This window comes from Capricornis sumatraensis, chromosome 22, assembly GCF_032405125.1.
Source record: "Capricornis sumatraensis isolate serow.1 chromosome 22, serow.2, whole genome shotgun sequence".
Lineage (NCBI taxonomy): Eukaryota > Metazoa > Chordata > Mammalia > Artiodactyla > Bovidae > Capricornis > Capricornis sumatraensis.
The window spans coordinates 41,095,374-41,122,020 of NC_091090.1; the positions used below are offsets into that span (position 1 = coordinate 41,095,374).

Sequence of the window (26,647 nt, forward strand, 5' to 3'; positions counted from 1 at the left end):
GAAAGAGCAAGACTTTTATGATTCTCAAAATCTCTGTATCAACTGAAAAAGTTTCCCAAGAACCAGTGAAATACTTCTGAGGACAAAGAAGTGAAGGGGCCAGGTAACCCGTTTTTAGAACCGGTGCTGGCAAGAAAGTGATCAGAAAGCACACAGTACCGCAGTAGCATCGTTTCTTACAGGAGTGAAAAGAATTTACAGTCCTCGGGGGGGCCGGACATCCGAGGTCAGAAGCGAGCAGTTCTAGTGTCTGAGCTTCTGCGACACGAACCGAGGGTGTAGGAAGCTATGCGTGTCCGCAGGAATGTAAGGAGAGAGAGAGAGAAGGGGGTGAGTGATGGGGCGCTGGCTGGGAGCATCGGGGTGTCCTTGGGTTTCCAGCCCCCGAGCAGATGAACTCTTGGCCGCAGGGAAAGCGCAGGAAACCTTCACCCGAGCGGGAACCGGGAGGGTGGGGGTGCTGAGACTGCGGCGGAACCAGGGTGTGGCCAGGGTGCTCCCGAGTGCTAGGCGCCCGCCTTGGTGACCCGGGAGGAGGTCGTTTTCGGGTGGCGGGGAGAGAGGACGGGGAGCTCCGGAGAAGGAAGAGCATTGGCTCCTCCCGCCCCACCCCCGCCCGGGGCTGCGCAACGCCGGGCGCAGGGCAAGGCGGCGGCGCCCGTGGCGGCGCTCTCCCGCCCCGCGCGGCCGGAGCAGGGCGGGCCGGGTGGCGCTCGGGGGGCCGGGCTCTGGTCCCCACTCAACCCTCCCTCCCTCCGCCTCCCGGGCCGGGCGGCCGGGCCAATGAGCGGCGAGAGGAGGGGAGCGGGAAGCCGAGCGCGCTGGGCCGCGGCCCTCCTACCGCGCCCGTAGCCGCAGCGCCGAACGCCAAGTTTGCGCCCCGAGACTTTGCGCCGCGTCTCGTCCTCTGGCTCGCAGCTCGGTCCGCGGGAGCCCGGCGGCCGCGCGCTGCCCTCGGGACGGCCGCCCGCGCGCACTCGGGCGGGAGGACGCCGAGCCGGGGGCTGGAGCTGGGGGCGGCTCCTCCCGAAGATGCAGGATGGCAGCGGAGCCGCGGTCCAGCCTGTCCTACCGCACCACGGGCTCCACCTGTCTGCACCCGCTCAGCGAGCTCCTGGGCATCCCGCTGGACCAGGTAACTGCGGGCGGGCGGCCAGGCCGCGGCTGGGGCGTGAGCGCGGGCACCCTCCCCGAGCCGGAGCGGGAGGGAAGCCGGGGGAGGCGAGGAGGGGGATGTTATCTACCTCCGTCCCCGCCCCCATGCAGATTTCCCTGCTTCAGACTAGACAGGTGGAGTTTTGTTTGTTTGAGTTGATGTTTTTCTCCTGTAGGAATGGGGGGCGGGGAGGGAAGGGTATACCCTGCACAGCAGATTCGAATAAACTTTGTTTTGGTCTTGTTTGAACTTTGGGGTTGCCTCCTTTCCTGTAAGCCAGTTCTAAAGCCTTCTGATAAATGAAATCGTGTTCCGTCAGTGCACTCGTCTTCATTATTTTTAAGTTAGTTGAGCCTACTTAGAAAGTAAGCCTGAGTGATGTCTAAGCAGTAGCCTACCGTTTGGGGATAAGAGACCGGGGTGTTTCGGGCAGCGAGGTTTGGAAAATCGGGTTGACAGTTATTTTGTGCCCTGTGCGATCTCCATCCGCAAGGGAGGAGGGACACAGGATGCTGTGGTTTTCCGAGGGCCGTGGTTTATTCAGTCAGTCCGTCCTCGAGGGTCCAGGCTCCCTAGCAGGACAGGTTATTGGAAGAAGAGAGAGGCTGCTGCAGGTGTTTGGACTGAAACTGAAAATAGCAACAAACAGTAATTCCAGGTAAGAAATCTTTCTAAGCGTTGAGGCTCTTAACCCATTTTTTTGGTCTCTCTAGATGCTACAGGCTAGATCTGCCCTGTGTTTAGTAGCAAGCCAGTAAATACACAGTTGACCCTTGAATAAGACAAGTTTGAATGGCATGGATTCACTTATATGTGGATATTTTTCAATAGTAAGTACTACAGCGCTGTACCAGTACTGAAGCTGCTTAAATCTGCAGAGTCTAGGAACGGAGGATACAAGGGGCTGTCTGTAAATTATAGGCAGATGAACACCTATGTGGTTGAAGGGACAGCTGTATGTTATTTAAATAGAATTGGGTAAGGCATTCTGGAGGAGGGCCCGCATACTCCTGTTTCCTGCTGAGTTTTCATCCAGTTTTCTTCCTCTGCCTGTTCCCTAGTGAACTTTAAAAATTCTTTCCTTCACACGAGAGCATACCTGCTGCACTGTCCACTCCCATTCCTTCAGCAATGAGGAAGTGAGAGCTGGATGTTTGCTTTACTCAGATGCTGTTTTCTGAGCCACCCTCTACCTGGCCCCCTTTGAGGCTTTGATTCAGAACTCCCCCTGATCCGACAGTTGCCTTCTCATCAGTTGTGAAATCCTGAAGGTCAGGAGGGGTTTTTTTCAGCTGCCCGTGCCTGTTCTTGTAGTGAGGATGTAGTGATTGCCAGGGACCTGCAAAGGCAGCGATAATAGCAAATTCTCTAGCCTTGAAATGAAATCTAACTCAGAGCCGAATTTCCTTTCTGGGGAGTTTGTTTCATACTTAACCCCTTACCCTCCATCACAATTTATTTTAATTGCACTTTCCATTTGTAGCAGTACAGCACAATCCAGGGTTTTTTTGTTTTTTGTATGGAAAGAGATAGATTGTTAATAGATCCTCGAGATTGATCGCTAAGAGGCACCTAGGATGGATGTTATTAAGTGCCCTGTAACTGCCTCCACCATTATCTTGAGTCTCCTGGATTTCTGGCAAAGGAATCCTGGTTTTAATTTATAAGAAAGAACAAAAGACGGAGAGGGGAGGGATTTGGGGGTACACGGAAGGAAAAATGTGGGCTCTAGACAAGAAAGGCACACCTGTGATCTTAGATCTTAGGGAGCCCTGCTGCCCTTCAGCTGGGTCCAATCACAGTGATTCTTGGTGGAAGACACCCGTAAAGGGCAATACCCCAGCTGGCTTATTTAGGCCGAGGGAGAATCCCAAACCATAAACAATGTGGTTTGAGGCGAAACTGTGGCTTGAGGATTTGGAAGCTTGATGTGTTTTTCTCCCTCACACTTTCAAGGGCCTTTTAGATGTTAGACTGATTTGCGGGTAATTCCTGGTCTGCTAGGAAACTTCCTTTGTGACCGTCAGCTGGTATTCTACCAACCTGGAGCCTCAGGGTCCTTGCGCGTAATGTGGGAGATGGCAAAAGACCTACCTTTGGGAGTTGAGACATTTTACATAGATGTGAAGTGCTGTACGGTCCTTGTATCAGACAGGGGCCTGGCAGGAAACAATTCAACTCAATGGCTTATAATGAAGAAACTTCCCTGAATTACTTAAGAGTTGTGGGTGGCACTATAGGAGCCAATAAAGGATGTTCAGGTACCAAGACTGGGTGCTGAAGGGGAATAGGGAGAAAGTCCTGTTGCCTGGCTGCAGCGGCAAAACAGAGAACTTGGCCCTTCTGCTCCCCATCCCCTGACCTTTGCATCTCTTGCCGTGGCCCCTGGTGGGTGGCTGGCCTAGAGCGCCTGGGTGAAGTGGTCTGAGGGACTTCTCCTGGGCCACAGGGGGGACAAGAAATGTGGAGCCAGCTCTGGAGGACAGACCTAGGCTAAGAGCCCAGCCCTTGATACACATTTGCTCCTGGCCCATTAAAGAGTGCCTTCTTATTGGCCTGCAATTTGCCAAGAATGATAAAACATATCTCAAGTTGCCCAAGTAGTGCCTTGTATACCACTTACAGACGACAGTGAATCCTCTCCTTAATGTTTTGGATTTCACATGTGTGTTTGTAATTTCTGAATTGATTGCGCTTGTGGGAATGTCTTTGGCTTCTAGGTCTCCCTGGGTCAAGTCATTTATTATTTGCAACACCTGAAATATCTGCTGAGCATTCTGCTATGTGAGTGAAGAGCTCTGTTTTTCATCCAGTTCTTCCATTTATCTGTTCTCTTAGCTCTTTGGGGGAGCCCATGTGCATTGCGACTATACTCAGGAGAAGTCTCTGGTTTTAGTTTCCAGGGGCTTTGACTAGCCTGGACTCCCCTGAAAGAGGTTAAATGCAAAATCATCTTATTTAATTAGAGACTTGGAGCCCAGCAGTTCAGGTCCAGAGTATAGGAAATGGAGGATGTATGGGCCTTCACAGGTGCCTCACAGATGAGTTTGTTGAAAACTGTGTTTCTAGAATGAGTTCCTTTCTGTTGAGCAGATGTGGAGCTTGGGCAGGGAGCGGAGGATAACTGATCTGCTTTTCTGTTTAAATCATCTGTTCATACCCTCTCCACCCTGTTTAGGTTGTGGGCTATGACAAGATCCATCTTTAAACTGTCCCAGCCTTCGAATGGACTAGGACTCAACTAGTCCTAAATGGACTCAGCTGCCAGAATGCTGACATTCCTAATGTGTGTGTCACTTGATCATATCCAAGGAGCTGTGCAAGAGGAGGAATTCCTGGCTTTAAGGACTTTGCAATTTGGCGAACTGAGTGCCAAGACTTTTTTTTTTTAACCAACTGAACCCCCCCCCCCCAAATTTGTCTGTATTTGCATAAAGTATTAATTCAGTATTAAATTAGGATTCTTTGTCTGGATTTCAGTTTTCCCCCCTAATGTGGCATCAGCAGAAAAAAGGGACAAAGGAAAAATAGACCAGGAGATAAGAATCTAGGAAGTGATTGCCGAGGTTAAAGCAGTCAAGGTTTAGGTCTCTTCCTGTAGGCTTGTATTACAGTTTAAAAGGCTAGATGAGTGAAGACTAGCTCTCAAGGCCTGGCCTTCTCAACTCATGGGCTTCTCAACTACCCCCGCCTCTGGTGGCTCAGATGGTAAAGAATCTGCCTGCAGGGCTGGAGACTCAGGTTCAATCCCTGGGTTGGGAAGATCCCCTGGAGAAGGGAATGACTACCCACTCAGTATTCTTGCCTGGGAAATTCCACGGACGGAGGAGCCTGGTGGGTTACAGTTGCGGGGTCGCAAAGAGTTTGACACTACTGAAGCCTCTGACCATAAACTTTCTCTCCCTGCCTGGAGTTTTCAGTCACCTGGTTGGTTCCCTTGCCTGTCTGTGGAAAGCCCAACCCTCAATTCTTGTCTTATCTAAACCTTGCCCTTGGTTAAAAGCTTAACTCACATTCCACAGTCATTATTAAATATTTATTTCATACTTCTAATGCCAAGGACTTGGTCAGGTTGTAGAAATATAAGGATTAAAAAAAAAATCAAGGTTTCTGTCCTAGAAGAGTTTATACACCTGTAAAGGAGACAAAAGACCCACATCAGTATTAATATACAAGTACTATGTCCTGATGAACTGGTGTAGGTGCTAATAGAGGTATGCTGTTGTTCAGTACTCAGTTGTCTGACTCTTTGTGATGCCATGGACTGCACACGCCAGGCTTCCCTGGCCTTCGCTATCTCCTAGAGTTTGCTCAAACTCATGTCCATTGAGTTGGTGAGATCCAACCATCTCATCGTCTGTTGCCCTTCTCCTCCTGCCCTCAGTCTTTCCAGCATCAGGATCTTTTCCAGTGAGTCAGCTCTTTGCATCAGGTGGCCAAAGTATTGGAGCTTCAGCATCAGTCCTTTCAATGCATAGTCAAGGTTGCCTTCCTTTAGGATTGAGGTTTACGCATGGTAGCTTAGTGGAATGGAGATGGGAAAGCCGCAGGACACCTTGGACTCCTGTAGAATTTACTGTTTACCTTTGACCCCATTCGTATTTGACACTTAATAAATGTTACCTTATTTTGTTAGCTGTCCTTCTACATTTGTATGCTGAGTTTCAAACTAAAGTTTTCTTGAGGGTCAGGTTTTATTTCCCTTTGTATTCTAAACAAGTAGTAAGTACTCAAGAAATGTTTATCATTAGTAACAGTATGCTGCTGCTGCTGCTAAGTCGCTTCAGTCATGTCCGACTCTGTGCGACCCCATACACGGCAGCCCACCAGGCTCCGCCATCCCTGGGATTCTCCAGGCAAGAACACTGTGTATAGGCCCATGCTAATGGTGTACGTGATCAGATGTTGATATAGATAATCTTGTTTTTCAAGTGGACAGTGGATGGGTCTTTGTGGGGAAAGGGCCCACCACTGAACATCCCCCCTGTTGGTGCTGCCTCCAGGCTATACCCTCGGGTTTCTGATTTGAACCATCTGCTCTCCACCCTAGGGCTTTCCAGTTGACCCCAGCTCAGGATGCATTTGGCAGGCCAGAAAACGTCAGTCCTGCAAAGAGCCACTTCCATTTATTTCTTTGGCCTCACTGGTTCCTTCAAGGCCAAATCTTCTCTCCCCACTCAATTTCCCTTTCATTGTCCGAGAGTGAAAATCATTGACTCCCAGGAGGAAGCTCGTGCGGTTAGACCACAGATAGCAAATCCTGAGTTTCTGCCGTATTCCAGGAATTCTTGGAACCAAATGAGGCTGGGATGATTCAAACATGAAAAAATTAGGCCCTTCCTCAAAAACCCTGGAGAAGGAAATGGCAACCCACTCCAGTATTCTTGCCTGGAGAATCCCATGGATGGAGGAGCTTGGTGGGCTACAGTCCATGGGTCGCAAAGAGTCAGACACGACTGAGCGACTTCACACTCAAAAAATCCACTGGCGATTGGGGCGAGGGACACAGAAGTCAACCGGTGTTGCTTCTGTGCAGTGCCTGGGCCAGCAGCGTCAGCCTTGAAGCTTGTTAGAAATGTCCATTCTCTCTGCTTGGCACCCCATCTGCCACTCTGCAGGGCAGACCCAGCCAGAGGGTGGTCTCATGAGCCCTCCTGGTGGTGCTGGGAGCGAGAAGTCTGAGAATCACTGCTGTATACAGATAATTGGGATACAAATGAGTTTAGTGCAGTGGGGGGTCAGGTGAGGTTTGGTTGTCAGAGAGCATCTCACGGGTGGGGCGGAACATGAATTGGGTCTTGGAAGAACGAAGAAGTGTTTGTGTGGCAAGGTGGGTAGAAAGAACAGCACGTACAGAAAGTGGGGAAGTGTGAAACTGCGCTTCGTTTGAGGTGCTGAGCCCACTGAAGTGGCCGGTGGGGCTGCGCTTGTGAAGACTGTGGGACCGTAGGTTGGGGAGGGAGGCAGGGGTTACGTCACAGAGAAGCTGGAAGGCTCTAGTGAGGTGTCTGCACTTCATCCTGCGGACCAGGGGGCAGCAAGCTTTTTACATAAAGGACCGGACAGCAAATATTTTCAGCTTTGCAGGCAGTCTTCGTTGCATCCATGTCACTGTGCCTTTGACACTTCAGAGCAGCCCCAGACGGTATGTAAATCATTGGGCCTGGCTGTGTTCTCCTGAAGCTTTATTTACGGACACTGGAATTTGAATTTTGTGTAATTTACAGGGGTTGTGGCATTGCCTTCTTTTTTTTAAAAAAAACAACCTTATTTTTGGCCGTGCTGTGTGTTCGTTGCTTCGTGTACCCTTTTCTCTAATTGGGGGCTTCTCACTGGCGTGACTTCTCTTGTGGAGCCAGGCTCGAGGGCATGTGGGCTTCAGTAGTTGCAGCCCACAGGCTCAGTAGTTGTCCTGAGCACAGGTTCAGTAGTTTAATTGCATGGGCATAGTTGTTACGTGGCAGAAGGCAATGGCACCCCACTCCAGTACTCTTGCCTGGAAAATCCCATGGATGGGGGAGTGACTTCACTTTCACTTTTCACTTTCATGCATTGGAGAAGGAAATGGCAACCCACTCCAGTGTTCTTGCCTGGAGAATCCCAGGGACGGGGGAGCCTGGTGGGCTGCCGTCTATCGGGTCGCACAGAGTCGGACACGACTGAAGCGACTTAGTAGCAGTAGCAGCAGTTGTTCCGTGGGACATGGAATCTTCCTGGACCAGGGAATCAAACCTGTGTCCCCTGCATTGGCAGCTGGATTCTTATCTGCTGTGCCACAAGGGAAAGTCCAAAATTCTCTTGATTTTTTTTTTTTTTCCCCCAACCCTTTAGAAAAATGTAAAAACACATAATTAACATGTAGGCCACACAAAAACAGGCAGGGGCTGGATCTGGCCTGAGGGCTGGAGTTTGAGATCCATATCCTAGACTGATTTTCCTCCAATCTGGTGGATGGACCAGCATCAGAATCTACTGTATGCTTCTGGGATTCGATTCAGGCCTAGTGAGTCCAAATACCTGTCTGAGTGAAGGGGCTGCCCAGGTGATTCTCCTGACAACAGAAGTTTAGAGGCACTGCTCACATCAAAGGGAAAGCGTTGAAGGGTTTACTGTGAAAGGATTTTCATCTTGTGAAGTGGGGTGGGAGGTCATGGCTGAGGGATGAAGGGATGGAAGTGAAGCCGGAGTTTTGAGGATGAGTGGATGTTTTGGGTGGTCTTTATGGGGGAGCAGAGAAGGAGCCGCCTGGGGTCAGTTGAATGGGTTTCTGGTTATAATCAACCCACTGAAAATCAAAAGTGTCAGGATTTGTGCCAGTCTGTGATTTTTCTCTTTCAGCAGCGCCTTCTCGGAGCAAAAGTGAAATAGACAGTTGGAAGGGAAAGTTGTTGAGACATTAAGAAGTAAGGGTGTTGAGAGATGCTGACAAGTAGTTAGAGGTGGTGACAGTGAGAAGGGAAACATTAGGAGATTGGAGGGACTTTGAAGAGCAGGTGCTGGGGAAGTGAGAGAGCCAGGCGCCGGGGTATTCAAGTTGAAGATCCCTAGCAAAGCTTCCCTGGGAGAAGGGATGGAAGTTTATTCAGTTTAGCAAGCCCAGGAACCTAGAGGGGTTTGAGGGATTGTCCTCTTAAACACTGAAGCTCCCCAGGTTCCCCGGGGATGTGAGATGTGGTACCTAAGCTCTCCAGGAATGTGGAGGTTGGTGGATGCTGACAACTAGGAGGGACCAGAGAGGGGATGACCGGCTCTGCTGTCAGGCCCTCGGCCAGCTGCTCTGCAGGGCCCATCCTATCCAGGGTTAGGAGGAGCCAGATTTGGGTCTGGAGGGGAGGTACTTCTTGGCTGGAAGGATGGTGCCTCTCTTGAAGGGTGTTAGGAGCTCTTCTACCCCCTTTATAGAAGGAGGCAGTGGCTGAGCCTGATGAGGGGAGCAGAACACGCTTGCTGTGTTCTTTTGATGCCTGCCACCCCCGTTCCCTCCAACAGCCTCGTCTTAGGGGCCCAGTTCATAATTGGTGCTAATTAAACACTTTAAGAATTGATGCTTTCAAACTGTGGTGCTGGAGAACACTCTTCAGAGTCCCTTGGATAGCAAGGAGATCAAACCAGTCAATCCTAAGAAAAATCAACCCTGAATACTCATTGGATGGACTGATGCTGTAGCTCTAATACTTTGGCCCCCTGATGTGAAGAGCTGACTCACTGGAAAAAACCCTGATTCTGGGAAAGATTGGGCAGGAGGAGAAGGGGATGACAGAAGATGAGATGGTTGGATGGCATCACCGATTCAATGGACATGAACTTGGGCAAACTCCGGGAGATAGCGAGGGACAGGGAAGCCTGGCGTGCTGCAGTCCGTGGGGTCAGGAAGAGTCGGACACGACTTAGTGACTGAACGACAACAGAACACTTCATGAATACAAGACCAGACAAAATGCATTCAAGCGCTTTCTAAAAAAAAGTCCATTTTAGAGGTCTTTCTATTCAGGCTAACAAATAAGGGCAGAGATGCTACTTTCACATGATTGGCTGATTTTACACACACTTAGAGCTTTTAGTCCGCAAGTGTATTACTAAATGGCAGGGGATGGTGGAAGAAAAATCGTCCAGAGCAGCACTGCGGGAGTCTGGACAAGCAGTGACTTTTCTTCTCTCTCCTCGCCCATGTGGCGGTAAAATCGGTAAAGCAGACGCTGGGGGCAGACAGCTCTCCCACCAGGCTGAGAGCTGAGGGAGGGAGCTGGGAAGACTCTGAGGTTTCTGGAGCAGAGCAGAGGTCAAAAGTGGGAGGGAGGTCAGTGGTGGGAACATGAATCATGGAAGTGGAGGAAGAAGTCCATAGCTGCAAGTGTGCACGCCCGACAGGAGGCTGGGGATGAGAGGCAGGGTGCTTGGCAGAGCAGGGAAAGTGCCTCCTGGGGGCCCAGGGGCCTGGTAAGGCCATGGCCAGGAACTGACCCTGAGCCTTGCAGTCTTTCCTGGAGCTGCTTGCAAAGAGAGTGGAAAGATCCTTTGTGGTTCTGAAGAGACTGCTTTTGGGAGATGGAAGGCGCCTTTTAAAATAGCCAGAGGCTCAGTGGCAAAGAATCCGCCTGCAATGCAGGAGACACAGGTTCACTCCTTGGGTCAGGAAGATCCCCTGGAGGAGGGCATGGCAGCCCACTCCAGTATTCTTGCCTGGGAAATCCATGGACAGAGGAGCCTGGCAGGCTACAGTCCATGTGGTCGCAAAGAGTTGGACATGACTGAATCGACTTAGCATGAGCATAATGAAACGGTGAGATGTATTGAGGGAAAGACTACATTATAAACCCCAAATTCCATATAATAAAGAGGACAGGGTGGATGGTGTTGGGCAATGTCCCTCAGTCCAGCCCTGTGTGTGGGAACAATGATGACTCCATCCTAAGGGACTCGGATGGATCCAGGTGGTGCTGGCTGGTGTCACAGTCCGGTGGTCTGATTTGACCACAGTTGAAGGGGGGTGAATGCTTTCTGGCATTTCAGGCAGAGGCCTGGTGGGTCCTGGAGCTTCTGCCTGCCTGTCATGGAACAAGATGTGTTTTCTTCTCGACTTGGCCTCAGTTTACCTGTCTGCCCTAAAGACACCAGCAACTCCATATGCTGGATGCTTAAACAGGCTTACAGGTCTTCAGTGGGACTTCCCCAGTGGCTCAATGGAAAAGAATCCACCTGCAATGCAGGAGACACAGGTTCTATCCCTGCGTCAGGAAGATCCCCTGGAGAAAGAAATGGCACCCCACTCCAGTATTCTTGCCTGGAGAATCCCATAGACAGAGCAGCCTGGTGGGCTACAGTTCATAGCGTCACAAAGAATCAGACACGACTGAAGCGACTAAGCCCACACAGGTCTTCAGTAACTTGCCTGCAGCCCTAGGGCTGGGTGAGGGCAGAGGCAGGACTTGAACCTGGGACTCTGCAGGCTTTGCTGTAGTCACTGCCTTGCATCCCAGCATGCTTTCCTGGGTTCTGTAGACAGCGCAGCAGACAGTGCTTTCCTGTGGCTCAGATCCCCTGTGTCTTTTACACCTTCCAGCTTCTGTTCACACTTTCCCCTCTTGCAGGCAGTAGCCCTCATCCTGATCCTCATTTCCTGTTTCACCCCCTCCTGTCTGCTCTCTGTGACCCTGGCCTTGCTCTCCCCTCTTCCCTTATAGACTCTCCCTCCCCCAGGGCCAAATGACCCCCTTTTATTTTGTTTCTCCACAGCACTCTCTCCATATCACATGTACCTCTTTTGGGGAGGAAGGATTATGACAGTAATCCAAAGGGTTATGTTTATTGACTTTGTATATGCATATCTAAAGGAAATCAACCCTGAATGTTCATTTGGAGGACTGATGCTAAACTGAAGCTCCAATACTTTGGCCACCTGATGCTAAGAGCCAGTTCGTTGGAAAAGACCCTGATGCTGGGAAAAATTGAGGGCAGGAGAAGGAGGAGGCAACAGAGGATGAAATGGTTGGATGGCATCATCAACTCAACGGACATGAGTTTGAGCAAACTCCAGGAGATAATGAAGGACAAAGAAGCCTGGCATGCTGCAGTCCATGGGGTTGTAAAGAGTGGGACGTGATTAAACGACTGAACAGCAATATGTGTATCTACTTGTCTGGATATTGGTTCTGTGTGTCTGTTTCTGTCTTTTTTAAATAGAAAATTCATAGTTGATTTACAATATTGTATTAATTTCAGCTGTACAGCAAAGTGACTCAGTTATATATATTTTTCAGATTCTATTCCATTATAGGTTATTATAAGATACTGAATATAGTTCCCTGTATTGTACAGTACATCCTTATTTCTTACCTATTTTATGTATAGTTGTTTGTATCTGTTAATCGCATCCTTATAATTTTTCCCTCCCCACCCTTTCCCCATTGGTAGCCATAAATGTTTTCTATGTCTGTGAGTCTGTTTCTGTTTTTTTGTATATAAATTCATTGGTATTATTAAAAAATACTAATACCAATCTAAAAATCTGAAAAGATTCCACATATAAATGGTATTATATAATATTTGTTTTTGACTTCACTTAGTAGGATATACTCTAGGTCCATCCAAGTGGCTGCAAATGGCAATATTTCATTCATTCTTTATCACATGGTGCCTCTTACCTGTGTCTCAGATATTTATTGGTCTTTCTGCCCTGCCTCACTCTGAGAGGCTTCTTTCTGTAGTTGCTTATTGAACACCGCCTACCAAATATTGGGCTGGAAGGGGGATACAGAGATGAGCTAGGGCCTGTGCCTTCTAGCAGACAAACCTATAAGCAAGTGTACTCTTACAATGCAGTATGCTTAATTATTCCAGAAAATATGTGCACCCAGGCCTCAGTACCCCTGGGCCTCTTCTGGGAAATTACGTGTGTGGGGAGTGTTCTTCCTGGGAGTTCCTGCTTTAGAAGGAGGAGAGAAAGTGCAGGGATGGGACCCGGGGGACAGGCAGAATATACCAGCAAGAAGAAACTGTTTGAGCAAAGGTACTGAGAAAAGGTGAACTTTCTCTGTGGGCAGTGACTAAGGCTGAATCGTGGCCATCTTGGTATGCTTAGGAGTATGAAGTAAAAACTAAATAAACTTGCTTCCATTGTAGTGGAATTTTATTTACATATTTGCGTTGGAATGGATGACTAAGTGATGAGAAACTCAGGGGCCAGTTCTTTTTAATCACTGGGTTAGGCCTACCTGTTTCTTATTTGGACCCTGCATTTCAGATCGAATAGGCCTAATTTCTGATTGAAAGTTAATTAGTGGCCCAGTTGCTGGTAGTGAAATGTGAATCTTGGATTGTTTAACATTCTCCATTCCTGTTTTCATTGTGTGAAGTTGATAGATTACCCTAGATAGATCTATAGTAATAGATCTATTACTATATGATATGGTCATATCATGGGCTTCCCTGGTGGTTCAGATGGTATTATCATCATCTTTTGGGGGGTCAGAATGTCTCATGTTTGTGTGGGCAATATGTAGAAATTCCTTTCCCAGTCTGAAGTCACTTATACAAAAAGTACAGTATACCCCAGTACTCTCAAGTATTTTTGAAGCATGGCCTCTGAATTACATTCATAAAGAAAAATTTCTTGAACAGATTATATCAAAGCAGATACAATCTGGAAATATCTTTTTGTGGCAGCAACTTATAAAATAAGAATTCAGTCTGTGTAATTTAATTGCAGTATTTGGTTGTGTGCTTTTCAGAAGCTTTCTATTTTAAGTAAGTCAACCCTTTCAGTAAATAAGACAAAGGAAAAACTTGCTGCAGACCTATTAATGACAATTTCTAGTAGTTTTGCCAGAAAAGCAAAAGGATAGAGAACAATCAATGGGAAAAGTACCTTCACATAGTTTATAGTGGTTAAAAATAGGCTTTATTAAAAGACCACTATCCCTTAGGCCTCAGTTACATGACCATGTGCCACAAAATGAACTCATTAACCCATTTGTAATGGGTTTTTACTTGGCCAAAAAATATGTACTTGGTGAATCATTTACCAACTTCCTTATACTAGAAGGGCTCTGCGTGTAACTGTTGTCAGTGGTTAATCTTCTTTGAAGTATGTTTTTGAAAGTCCACACGGCATTAAAGTGTCTCTAAGTGTTGAACTAGGATTTCTGGGGGGTGGGAAAGGGGGTTGGTGTTGAGGGTTTCCCAACCATCCTATTGTTAAAAATATTCCATACTCCAGCTTATTTACCAAAACAACAACACAAAGCTTGGGTTCTTGTCTCATTTGAAAAAAAAGAGCAGGGTTTTACTGGAAAAGTTTTCTTCAGTTCTAAATTCATATTTCAAACAAGTAATTAAAAAATCCTGTGGTTTGTCCCCCCTCGCTTTTGTCTCATTCCTCATTCTGTGCTTCTTATCTGAAACAGAGTCAGCAAAGGTATATACAGCATAAAGTTGCTAAGGCCTAGAGGAAGTTGCTAAATTCAAAAGTCATCTTGTGAAATGTCACGAAGTGGTTTAACTGTGAGTGTCATTGGGTTGAGACATCTTTCCTCCGAAGACCTCCCCCACCCATCCCCACCCCGGCAGTATTTGTTGCTCTGTCTTTCTAAAAGTTGAATTTCTCTTATTTTAAATATTTATCTGTTTTAATGAAACATGATTTGTGTTTGATTAGCTCATTTGGGGGCTTTTACTTTGTGTAAATACAGATTTTAAGGAATGAGTTTTCTGACTAGGTAGCTTATGTATTTAGTGTCAAAATCACAAGGCAGAAAAGGGGGGTAGGATGAAAGGTCAGTCCCAGTGGTGTTCCCCCCACCCCTTATCCCCCATCCCCCTAGTTTGAAGCTGCTCAGATTCCCTCTCCACTGGCAGCCAGTGGCATCCTTTGAGCGGTAGGGGAGGCATCCATGTATATGGAATCTTTTTGTCTTTTCTGATATAAACGAGAGTGTATGGTTCCTCCACTCTTCTCCTTAAAAAAAAAAACAAAACAACAACAGTGTCTCCTAGGAATTGATTCATATCTGTGTCTGCAGAGCTCTTGCAATGCCGACTTCCTTTCTGCCTTTTCTGAGAGTTCTGTTTCTGTGCTTCCAGGAGTGACCTCCTTTAGCCAAGGCTGAAAAACGCTGCTGGGGGTGGGTGATGGAATTGGGACGGGGTCCTCCACTTGGCATGGTCCCCAGGAATATGGAGAGTGTGAGGACTGCCTACAGTGGGACAGGTTGGGGGGTTGAGCACGGAGCTCAGGAGAGGGGGCAGAATGGGGTTTGCCTTCAGTTTCCGCTGGGAGGGAGAGAGATCCACTCTGGACTTAGGCTTGAGGATGTTGAAGATCCTCTGTCCCTTGTGGCCCAGGGATTCAAATGGCTCTGCCTCTCACAGACGTGATGTCTGCAGCCCGTCTCCAGAATTTCTGCTCTCTCCATCTGCCAGAAACGATACTCCTGAAGTCCAGTGCAGCTCTAAAATTCTGTGATTCCAAGGTCTTCAACAGTAGAGGGAAGGCTTGGTTTCAGATTTTAAAGGAACTCTTCTTGAGGGTGAAGACCCCCTTTTCTTTTTCCTTTTCAGGGGATGTAGCTCAAAGGATTGCACCTGTATATGTTCCTTTCTTATTTCTGTCAATGAAATGTGCGCATTTCCACACGTGTTGGCTGAAGCGAATAGAACTTCAGGGCTCCGGAATTGCTTTGCTTCCACCTCCTTGTTAGAGTTCGGTCAGAATGCCTTAGAAATGTGTGTGCTTTGCTCTGGAAATAAGAGTAATTTTATTTGAAAAGAGCTTCTATTTCTTGTTCACATGTTTGAGGAGAGAAATGTTTATCTTACTAAACAATTATTCGTTCATGAAAATCACCTGATGAAGAGCCTGAGGATTCAAGGATGAACCGAAAGTCCTTTTTATCTTTACTGAAAGTGACTTAGATGCATGCAATGATTTTAATAAATCTGACTTTAAAGTAAAAGTGAATCTAAAGCGCAAACACATACTGGTGTAATTGTGTGTGAAAAGAGCTTCTATTTCTTGTTTACTAGGGATGTTGAGCTGATTCTCCTCCCTTCTCTATCCCAAAAGAAAATTGCCCATTCATCTCCAAACAGTAAGTGTTAACTTGCCTGCAGATTCAAAAGGAAGCAAATCAAACTGGATTTGAAATTGTATTCAGAGGTCCACTTTCTCTACCCTGTGGAGTGAAGAACAACAAAAAAATTTATGTGTTTTTTTATTTTAATGACTGGGTTCTGGGGGTGGAGTTTACAAAAAGGGTGTAATGAAAGGCTGTTTTGTAGTCTCAGCTTTATTGAGTTATCATTTACCTCAGTTTCATAGTGAGTTTGCTGCTGCTGCTAAGTCACTTCAGTCGTGTGTGACTCTGTGCGACCCCATAGATGGCAGCCCACCAGGCTCCACTGTCCCTGGGATTCTCCAGGCAAGAACACTGGAATGGGTTGCCATTTCCTTCTCCAATGCATGAAAGTGAAAAGTGAAAGAGAAGTCGCTCAGTCGTGTCCAACTCTTAGCAACCCCATGGACTGCAGCCTACCAGACTCCTCTGTCCATGGGATTTTCCAGGCAAGAGTACTGGAGTAGGGCTGAGCTTGACCTAGTTGCAAATCTTTTATCTTTCTATAGGGGTATTTAGAGTGTCTTTATAGATACCTTTATCTGATGGCTAGTTTGTTATCTTAATTTAAAAGAAGGCTGAAAGGAGGCTATAAACTAAAAGTAATCTTTTCATCAGAGTACCAGGTGGGGCCCAGTTTCACTGTCTTGAGCAATAATGAATTATGACTGTACCTTAGCTCTTTGAAACTTTGAGAGACTCTGAAGGACAATAGTAAGCTGTTAAATTGATTTAGAAATTGACCACTTTTTTTTTTTTGTGAGAACCGGAACACCGTCTGTTGTATGCTTGGCAACCCCCAAGTATTTATTAGAGTTGTATGTATCGAGATTGGTTCTCTATTGCAAAGTTTTAGAGGATATGGTGCAGTTAGAAAGGAGTAGGAAACACGGTTATAAGGACAACTGAATTGAAGGTTCCTAAACAAGAGAAAGTGAACTTGAGTAGAGTTGACTGAAGGTGGCCAAAGCTGCATACTATGGAATGGTGATCAAGGAGGACCATAAAATGCTGGTTTGGTAACCGTAGGTGGGGTGTGCCACTGATGCATGTCGTTTCCTGAAGAAGGCCTTGAACTTGATGGCCTCAGAGAACTCCTTTGTCATGTCACTTTACAGGTATTCTCTCTTTAGCTCGAGTGAAAATACTAAGAGTCTCACCAATATTTCAAGAAGCAACTGGTATACTGTCTAAGGTTTGCTCTTTGCTTCATAATAATAGATCACGTTCTGTGGTAATTTTAAAAAAATCCCAAATTTATTTTGGAATAATTTTAAATGTACAGAAAATTTGTAATGATAGTACAAAGAGTTTTTGTATATGCCTTCCCCAATTTTCCTCATTTGGTACCCTTGTCAAAAGTAAAACATCAACACTGATAACTGTTAAATGCATTCCAGACGTTTTGAATTCCACCAGGTTTTCAAATAATGTCCTCTTTCTAATCTGGGATTCTGTACCTTACAATTCACCCATTTCAGGTGTTCAGTTCAATGTTTTTTAGTATCTTCATGAGGCTGTGTGACCATTTTAATAACCAGGATGAGTCTCAGGAGACAGAACAACTAATATATGTTGAGTCCTGGGGCAGACAAAGAGCATTAGGCAAGTCTAAGGAAATCTGAATAAAGAACAGGCTTCAGTTAATACTAATGTATGGATATTGGTTCATTAACTGTGGCACATGAAACCTTTGTATGTGAGATGCTAATAATAAAGGAAATACGGTTAAGCTATATGAGAAATCTCTGTACTATCTTTGCGATTTTTCTTTAAAGCTGTTCTGAAAAATAATTTTTACTTAAAACATAATGCTATTAAAAATTTTTTTTAGTTAAAAAATATTTATTTATTTTCAGCTGTGCCAGGTGTTAATGGGATCTTTAGTTGTAGCGTGCAGACTTCTTAGTTGGGACATGCATGTGGGATCTAGTTTTGTGACCAGGGGTAGAACTCACACCTCTTGCATGAGGATTGTGGAGTCTTACCCACTCAACCACCAGGGAAGTCCCTGCCTTTTTGTTTTTAATCAAGGATCATTACTTGTGCCATGTCTGTGAACACTGGGACCAGTGTGGTTTTAGAGAATTTTCTAGCCAGAAGAATGAAAAGGAAACATACAGTTACCCTGGTATGTGCTTGTTGTTTACATTCACTTCTGCTTTAAAGTCAGATTTATTAAAATCATTGCATGCATCTAAGTCACTTTCAGTAAAGACACAAAGAACTTTGGTTTATCGTCAATCCTCCAGCTCCTCATCAGGTGATTTTCATGAACAAATAATTGTTTAGTAAGACAAGTATTTCTCTTCTTGTAACATAAAACAGCAGAACCCCCCTCCCCAACCCCCCACCTCTACCTCCAAACAAAATTCTCCAGGCATTAGCCATTGCTCATTGGGGGTATTTCCTCATTAAGTTTTGACCTTGGAAATGCTATTCTGCATCTCAGCTGTCCATTCAGCAGGACCATTCTAAGTGTCTATTGCTTAAGTTAAAAGAATTCATGCCAAAAACTCTTCTCAAGGAATTATGGAGGGCAAGCTGTAAAAAGCTGACCACATTTTAGACCCAGGCTGTGTAATTGACATTTGTGTTTCCTCCTGACTTCTGTCCTGTGAACTCACCCTTGCTCAACTGTAGTAGGAACAACGCTGCAGTAGACTTTGAAGAGCTGGGTGTTAGACTTCGGTTCAGTTCAGTCGCTCAGTCGTGTCCGACTCTTTGCGACCCCATGAATCGCAGCACGCCAGGCCTCCCTGTCCATCACCATCTCCCGGAGTTCACTCAGACTCGCATCCATCGAGTCAATGATGCCATCCAGCCATCTCATCCTCTGTCGTCCCCTTCTCCTCCTGCCCCCAATCCCTCCCAGCATCAGAGTCTTTTCCAATGAGTCAACTCTTCGCATGAGGTGGCCAAAGTACTGGAGTCTCAGCTTTAGCATCATTCCTTCCAAAGAAATCCCAGGGCTGATCTCCTTCAGAATGGACTGGTTGGATCTCCTTGCAGTCCAAGAGACTTGCAAGAGTCTTCTCCAACACCAGAGTTCAAAAGCATCAATTCTTCGGCGCTCAGCCTTCTTCATAGTCCAACTCTCACATCCATACATGACCACAGGAAAAACCATAGCCTTGACTAGACAGAGCTTAGTCGGCAAAGTAATGTCTCTGCTTTTGAATATGCTATCTAGGTTGGTCATAACTTTTCTTCCAAGGAGTAAGCGTCTTTTAATTTCATGGCTGCAATCGCCATCTGCAGTGATTTTGGAGCCCCCCAAAATAAAATCTGACACTGTTTCCACTGTTTCTCCGTCTATTTCCCATGAAGTGATGGGACTGGATGCCATGATCTTTGTTTTCTGAATGTTGAGCTTTAAGCCAACTTTTTCACTCTCCTCTTTCACTTAGAGCCAGTCTTTTGTAGATGTGTAACCTTTTGGGGCTTCCCAGGGGGTGCTAGTGGTAAAGAATCCACCTGCCAACATAAGAGCCGCAGCTTTGATCCCCTGGAGAAGAGAATGGCAAACCACTTAAGTATTCTTGCCTGGAAAATTCCATGGAGAGAGGAGCCTGGCAGCTGCAAAGAGTTGGACTTGACGGAGCACATGACCTTGGCCAACCTATTTAAGCTTCTGAGCCTCATCCCTTATTTGTAAAATGAGCTATTACAGGTACATTAGGAGTGGTTTGAATTCCAAATGAGGCAGGTGGTCCATGGGGAAGATTTCAGTAAACTGTTCATCAGTGATCTGCATGCTGTTTGCTGTCACTTCCCTGTCACCACTTCCATCACATTTTTGAAGCTCAGAGGGAACAATACATGCTCAGTGCTCATGTCACAGGACTGAGATTGAGGTGGGTGTAGGTGGTGTTTGGAGGGGAAATTGAGTTTTCACTTAGTATCTGGTGATGAGTAAGAAAAGACTCAATTTTGAGGATTCTAGGGGATGAAGAAATTTAGTACTTCAAGACAGAAAAGATGGGGCAGAAGAAGGCAGTGAGTAAAGATAAGGATGACAGCTAGGGAGAAGAATAAAACAAACTTTTTTTTTTTTTGACTGTAGTGAAATGGGGAAGAGTGGATCCAAGCTGAAATATAAGTAAATTTAGTATACCCAGGAAGTGAGAAAGAACCTCTCATAGGAACCAGTCTTTATCAGATAAACATTACTTCTTATCAACGAAGAGGCGGGGTTAGTTAGTTTGGGTGTGTTCACAGCCAGCAGAGTGGCTGTACCTGTGGGATATTAGGAAAAATCAGCTGTCTTCTGAAACAGACACCGAAGCTGAGGTATTTACTTATTTATCAGCCACTTGTATATGTAAAAGACAGGACTTCTGTCTCTTCAAAGAAGAGGATAATACAGCTTAATTCCTCAGGAGGTATGGGCCACATGTATATTTTTTCTGTCATATGGCAAGAATTCTGCTTTCAACTTCTGGTTTCTGTGCTAACCTAGCTATGCATGTGTGCTAAGTTGCTTCAGTCATGTCCGACTCTCTGTGACCCTATGGACTGTAGCCTGCCAGGCTCCTCTGTCCATGGAATTCTTAAGCTTTTTGTAATGATTGCTTCCTACATACTGTGCTAAACACTCCATATGAATTATCTAAACCACACAACCTCCCTGTGTGGTAAGTGACTTGTTTTAGGTCCTATGGCTGGCCTACAGTAGAGCCAGGATTGGGACTCAGGAACTTTGGGTCCTTATCCACTCTTGTGTTTTAAGCCTAAGGGCATCAAATGCAGCCTCAAAGCAGGGCTGATTAGAGAATATTCAAAAGAGTATTTGCTAAGTCTGGGAATGAGTTAGAATACACAGCAAGTTTTGTAGCTGTCCTCTTTGACTTTGGCCACCTGATACGAAGAACTGACTCATTGGAAAAGACCCTGATGCTGGGAAAGATTGAAGGCAGGAGGAGAAGGGGATGACAGAGGATGAGATGGTTGGATGACATCACCGACGTGATGGACATGAATCTGAGTAAGCTCTGAGAGTTGGTGATGGACAGACAGGCTGGAGTGCTGCAGTCCATGGGGTTGCAAAGAGTTGGACACGACTGAGCGACTCAACTGAACTGAACTCTTTGGCTTGTGGCATGTGGTAAAATGACCCAGGGGATGTGTTATGCTCTCCTGTCCATAGCCGGTGATGCTGTGGAGGGATGGATGGTCACAGCAGTTCACTCTGTGCTGGTTGAGTCACAAGCCCCTCAGGTGTTTAGTGCTATAGGTTAGCTTTTGAGAGCAACATTGGAAGGGCTTCCCTGGTGGTCCAGTGGTTAAGACTTTGCCTTCCAGGGCAGGGGATGAAGATTTGATCCTTGGTTGGGGAGCCAAGATCCCACGTGCCTTGTGGTCAAAAAAGCAAAACATAAAACCGAAGCAACATTGTAACAAATGCAATGAAGGCTTATAAAGGAGAGACCCCGGAAAACAGGAAGAGCAGAAGGAAGGTGAGAGCCCTGGCACCTAGTTCCTGGGAAGAGGATTATTGAAGGAAGAAGAGGTGTTTAACTTAGAGAAGAAAAGCCTTAGATAGGATCCCATAGTCGTGTTCAGATATTTGATGCATGTAATTATGCTGTGTCCTCAGCAGAACTGAACTCAAGGGGTGGAAACTTTAGGGAAGTAGGCTTCAATTTGTCACAGAGTTTCCTGTTGATGAGATTTGTGTTGATAAAAGAATTGGTCATCATTGAAGTTCATGAGCACTCTGTCCCTGGCAGTTTTTAAGTGTTCAAGCAGAGGCTGTGTGGTGATGATACTCCTACCATCAGGATCTACTCCCTTCCTTCCTGATAGCCCTCCCTGCTTGCTCTGAGTTCTTTGTTTATCCAGCTGTCAGTCCACAGTGGTTCTAGTTTTAGTATCAGCTGACAAGGGAATGGTTTAAGGAGCGCCTTTTCTCAATGGGCTTTTTAAAGATAGAAAGATCCCTATATGATAAGCAATAGCAGGATAGTTAGATTGAATTCTAGTATACTCAAGCTATGAAATTAGATGCATGTATTAGAGAAAATGAGGTCAGGTTGAAAGATAGTCATCATATTGAGTGAAAAGAGCAAGTTGCAGAACAGTATGTGTATTATGATCTCATGTCTTGATTAAAAAATAAAAATGCCATCTCTTCCATCTATTCATCTATCTGGTTTTGGAATGATAGTCACCACCGTGTCGCTAGCCATCGCAGTGACCTGCGAACATGTCCATGTCCCTGTCTGGGTGCCAAAGAAGAGGAGCCGGCAATCGGCATGCACATCGTCCCAAAGAAGACATACAGATGGCCAGCAGATACACGACAAGACGCTCAGCATCACTAATCACCAGGGGAATGCAAATCCAAACCACAGTGAGATACCACCTCACACCTGCCAGAATGGCTATTTCAAAAGGATAACGAGTATTGACAAGGATGTAGAGAAAAGGGAACCCTTATGTGCTGTTGATGGGAATATAAACTGGTGCAACCACTGTTTAAAGAATGGAAAAAATAGAACTGTCATGTAATTCAGCAATTTTTCTCCTGGATATTTACTCAGGAAAACAAAAACACTAATTAGAAAAAAGGATATATGTACCTTGATGTTTTTTGAAGCGTTGTTTACAGTAGCCAAGATAGAGAAGCAACCTAAGTGCCTGTCAATAGATGAATGGATAAAGAAGATATAGTATATAAATCCAGTAGAATATTTTTCAGCCGTAAAAAGAATGAAACCTTGCCATTTCTGATGACACAGTGGACCTAGAGGGTGTTATGCTAAGTGAAATAAATCAGAGAAAGACAAATACTATTTGATGTCACTTATCTGTGCAATCTAAAACAGAAGACAGAACAGAGTTATAGATACAGAGAACAAACAGGTGGTTGCCAGTAGGGAGAGGGGAAAGTAATAGGTGAGGGAAATGAAGAAATACAAACTTCCGGTTCTAAAATAAGTGAGTACAGGTGTAAAATGTACAGAATGGGGAATATAGTCAATAGCTGTGTAACATTGATGTATGGTGATGGAACTAGACTCATTGTGATCGTTTTGAAATATATGGAAATATGGAATTATTATGGTGTAAATGAAACTTACATAGTCTTATAGGTCATTTATGCTTCAAAAGCAAGCGAACAGTCTCATAGAAAAAGAGATCAGAATTGTGACCAGAGGTGGGGAGTGGATGAAAGTAGTCAAAGGGTACACACTTGCTGTTGTAAGGTAAATACATACTAGGGATGAAATGTACACCATGGTAAATATAATCAACACTGCTGTATGTTATATATGAAAGTTGTTCGCTGAGTAAATCCTAAGAGTGTAGGATTCATCACAAGGAAAAAAAGGTTTTTTTTTTTCTGTTTATTTCATTATGTATCTCTAAGAGGTGATGGATATTCACCAAATGTACTGTGATAACTGTTTCATGATGTATGTCAGTCATATCATTACGCTGTACACCTGAAACTTAACACAGTGCTGTGTGTCAATAATATCTTAATAGAACTGGAAGGAAAAAAAAAAAAGGACTCAACATACCCCCAGGAGCTTCTTGGGATGCTGAAAGTCCTGAAGAGGAAGAATGCCTTTCTGGGGCAGAAAAATACTCTGTGTGTTATCTATAGGTTTGTCTGAGCATTTACTCCTCTGGGGACTTGTTCTAAATTTTGCTCACTTGGGGATGTTGGGTCTCCCATGGTGATCAGACACCTTGCTATTTCTAAGGCTGAGCATTTGTAGGTGTGGATATCTGTTGTGTTGTTTACTGTTCTAACTCTGCCGTGTATGTTCCCACAAAGATTCTGAAGCCTCTCTGAGCACCCTTAGGTCATTTTCTCTAGGTACTCTTCCAGTTCACAGGGTTGCCTCTTATGCCCCACACAGGCAGACCTTGGAGATATTGGGGGTTCAATTCCAGACCACTGCAATAAAGCGAGTATTGCATTTTGATTCCCCAGTGCACACAAAAGTTACGTTTACACTATACTGTAGTCTGTTAAATGTGCAATCACATTGTCTAAAAAACCAATACGCACACCTCAATTAAAGAATACCTTATTGCTAAAAATTGCCAACCATCATCTGACTACACAGGGTTGCCACAAACCTTCAATTCGTAAAACATTACCTGTGAAGCACAGAGACGTGAAGTGCAATCAAGAGATATGCCTGTATAGTGTTCCCATTTCACTTCTAAACTTGGTAGAAAACCAGTGTGCCAAGTTTCTTCGTTTCTTGACCTGACTTACAGAAATTCTTTTTTTTTCTCCTTATTCTTTCATATATTAATTAATCCAGGAGCCTAAGTCTTAGTTTCATGACTCTTTTTTATTCCTTCTCTCCTTTGCTGAAGATAGAGATTGTTCACCCCTTCTGGCTTTTTAAATTGTTTTAAATTTGTAAAATATGTTGGAACTGTTTTTGTAGGGGAAGTAGGAAGATGAAAATGAGCTCTATAGAACCGCAGTAAAATTTGCCCTGGAGAACACTCCCCATAAGTTGTGGGAGAGCCCTTTAGATGCTAGTACTAGATGTAGCCATATATTTTGTTTTGGAAATTTCACAGTTATCCTAACAGTTATCTTTCCCACTTCCTCATTTTACAGACAGGAAGGGCTAGGTTCCTTGAGATTACAGCAGTAGTCCAAGGACACCCTAGGTAACTCATGGCAGAACTGGCTGTCAGACTCCAAAGTCCACGCTCTTTCCTGTGTGACGTGTTGACTGTTTTGCTTGTATCTTCAGAATTAGTAAAACATGACCGTGGTGAAAAGACTAGATCCCTGGATTACACGGTTATTGCACACAGAGTTGCCATTGTTGCGCTTAGTCACTCAATTGTGTCTGACTCTTTATGACCCCATGGACTGTAGCCCGCCAGGCTCCTTTGTCCATGGGATTCTCCAGGCAAGAATACTGGAGTGGGTTGCCATTCCCTTCTCCAGGGAATCTTCCTGATCCAGAGGTCGAAGCCAGGTCTCCTACATTGCAGACAAATTCTTTATCATCTGAGCTACCAGGGAAGCCCAGAGTTGCTGTTGATCTGTGTTTAAATATTCCAGGAATCTTGAGAATCCTCTCTTAAAGTCCTGGGAAGGACTTTATATTCACATCTGAATGAGCAAGTTGTGATGTTCAAAGATGTCTTAGCGGAATAAACATAGGAAGTTATTTTTATCCTGAAGATGTTTAAGTTTGAAATAAATGTTTCCAACCAACTTGGTAAATAGTTTTATAACCATATTTACAGGCTGTAGGTTTTGCTTAAAACTGAATGGCTTATGCTCTGCTTTCCATTTGTTGGAGTGTGGAGCTTATTTAATTACCTGGAAAGTAGTTAATCGGGAATTACTCCAGGCACTATGGTTTTTCTCCTGACTTTCTGGTTAGTTTGTTTACTTTTGGAAGTAACTGCTTGCTTTCTCTTGTGGCTTTCTTAAGTCCCCTACTCAGAGTTTAAACTCCTTTACATTGTTCAAGGTGTACTTTGATAGGATATTCTAATTTGTGCTACTTCTTCAAAGATTTCATCAGGTCGCTACTTCAAAGTGATGATGTTTCAGGCTGATCTTATTGGCCCTCCAGATTCAGATCCAGCAAACAACCAGGGAATAACTTGCCCGGTAAACTTGCTTCCAAGAAGCAGGTGCTTATCCATTCCCCACAGGGTCACAGTATTGCTTCTCCTTCTGTTTCTCGTTCTCTTACTCTGGGCTGCAGAAAGGGTGGTAACACTCAGGACACATGGATTTGTAGTTGCTTGGACCTGGAGAATGTAGGCAGCAGGAAGAGGTATGTTCGAAGCATCATTGGAGATGGAAGACTTTTTGGTACAGCCACTATGGAAAACAGTGTGGAGAGTCCTCAGAAAACTAAAAGTAGAATTACTGTATAATTGACCAATCCCACTTCTCAGTGTATTTACAAAGGAAATGAGATCACTATTAAAGAAATATCTGAATCCGCATCCTCCTGTTCTGCCCCTCCCCCCACCCTCCTCCACCAAGAAAAAGGAAGTCTTGCCATTTGTCATGAGGGCATTATGCGAAGTGGGATGAGTCAGCCAGATACAGACAAGACAAAAACTATGATCTCACTTATGTGTGGAATCTAGAAGAGCTGGCTCCATGTTGAAATACCCATGATCATATTGAAAAGTCGTGGACTCTTGTTCCCTGGGGCAGTGAGCCTGGTGGGAGGGAGGAGATAGATTACCTACAGATGAAGGCAGAGCGGAAGCTTCCAGCAAATTCCAGGCCTCTCACCTTTCCACCCCACCGTTTTCCGTCATCTCAATCATTTATGGATGTGACACAGTGCAAAGACAGGGAGTCAGAGCTGGTGTTAACTCCCTGTGTTTTTCAGTTTTTATAAGTGAAAGTGAAAAAGTGAAAGTCGCCCAGTCACGTCCGACTCTTTGAGACTCCACGGACTATACAGTCCAAGGAATTCTCCAGGCCAGAATACTGGAGTGGGTAGCCTTTCCTTCCTCCAAGGGATCTTCCCAACTCAGGGATCGAACCCAGGTCTCCTGTGTTGCAGGCGGATTATTTACCAGCTGAGCTCAGTGTTTATATTGGAGCACTGCATCTGAAAAATAACAATGTTGGGTTAGTTTCAGGTATACAACAAACTGACTCAGTTATTCATGTATCTATTATTTTTCAAATTCCTTTCCCATTTAGGTTATTACAGAATACTGAGTAGAGTTCCTTGTGCTATACAGTAGGTCCTTGTCCTTGTTGGTTATCTATTTTAAATATAGCAGTGTGTACATGTTAATTCCAAACTCCCAGTCTATCCTCCACCCTCTCCATCCCACCTCCTGGTAACTGTAAGTTCATTCTCTAAGTCTGGAGTCTATCTCGGTTTTGTAAAAAAGTTCATTTGTA

The 26,647-nt window shown here is 45.2% G+C and overlaps 1 protein-coding gene across 1 annotated transcript in view; it reads left to right on the plus strand.

Annotated features, from left to right (window-relative positions):
• The first annotated feature begins 1,039 nt into the window (after positions 1–1,039).
• Positions 1,040–26,647, plus strand: part of MBOAT1 (membrane bound O-acyltransferase domain containing 1) — a 114,889-nt gene continuing 89,281 nt past the window's right edge. The window contains exon 1 of the mRNA XM_068960676.1: positions 1,040–1,135. Within this exon, the coding sequence (XP_068816777.1) occupies positions 1,040–1,135 (96 nt within the window). The remainder of the gene's footprint in view (positions 1,136–26,647) is intronic.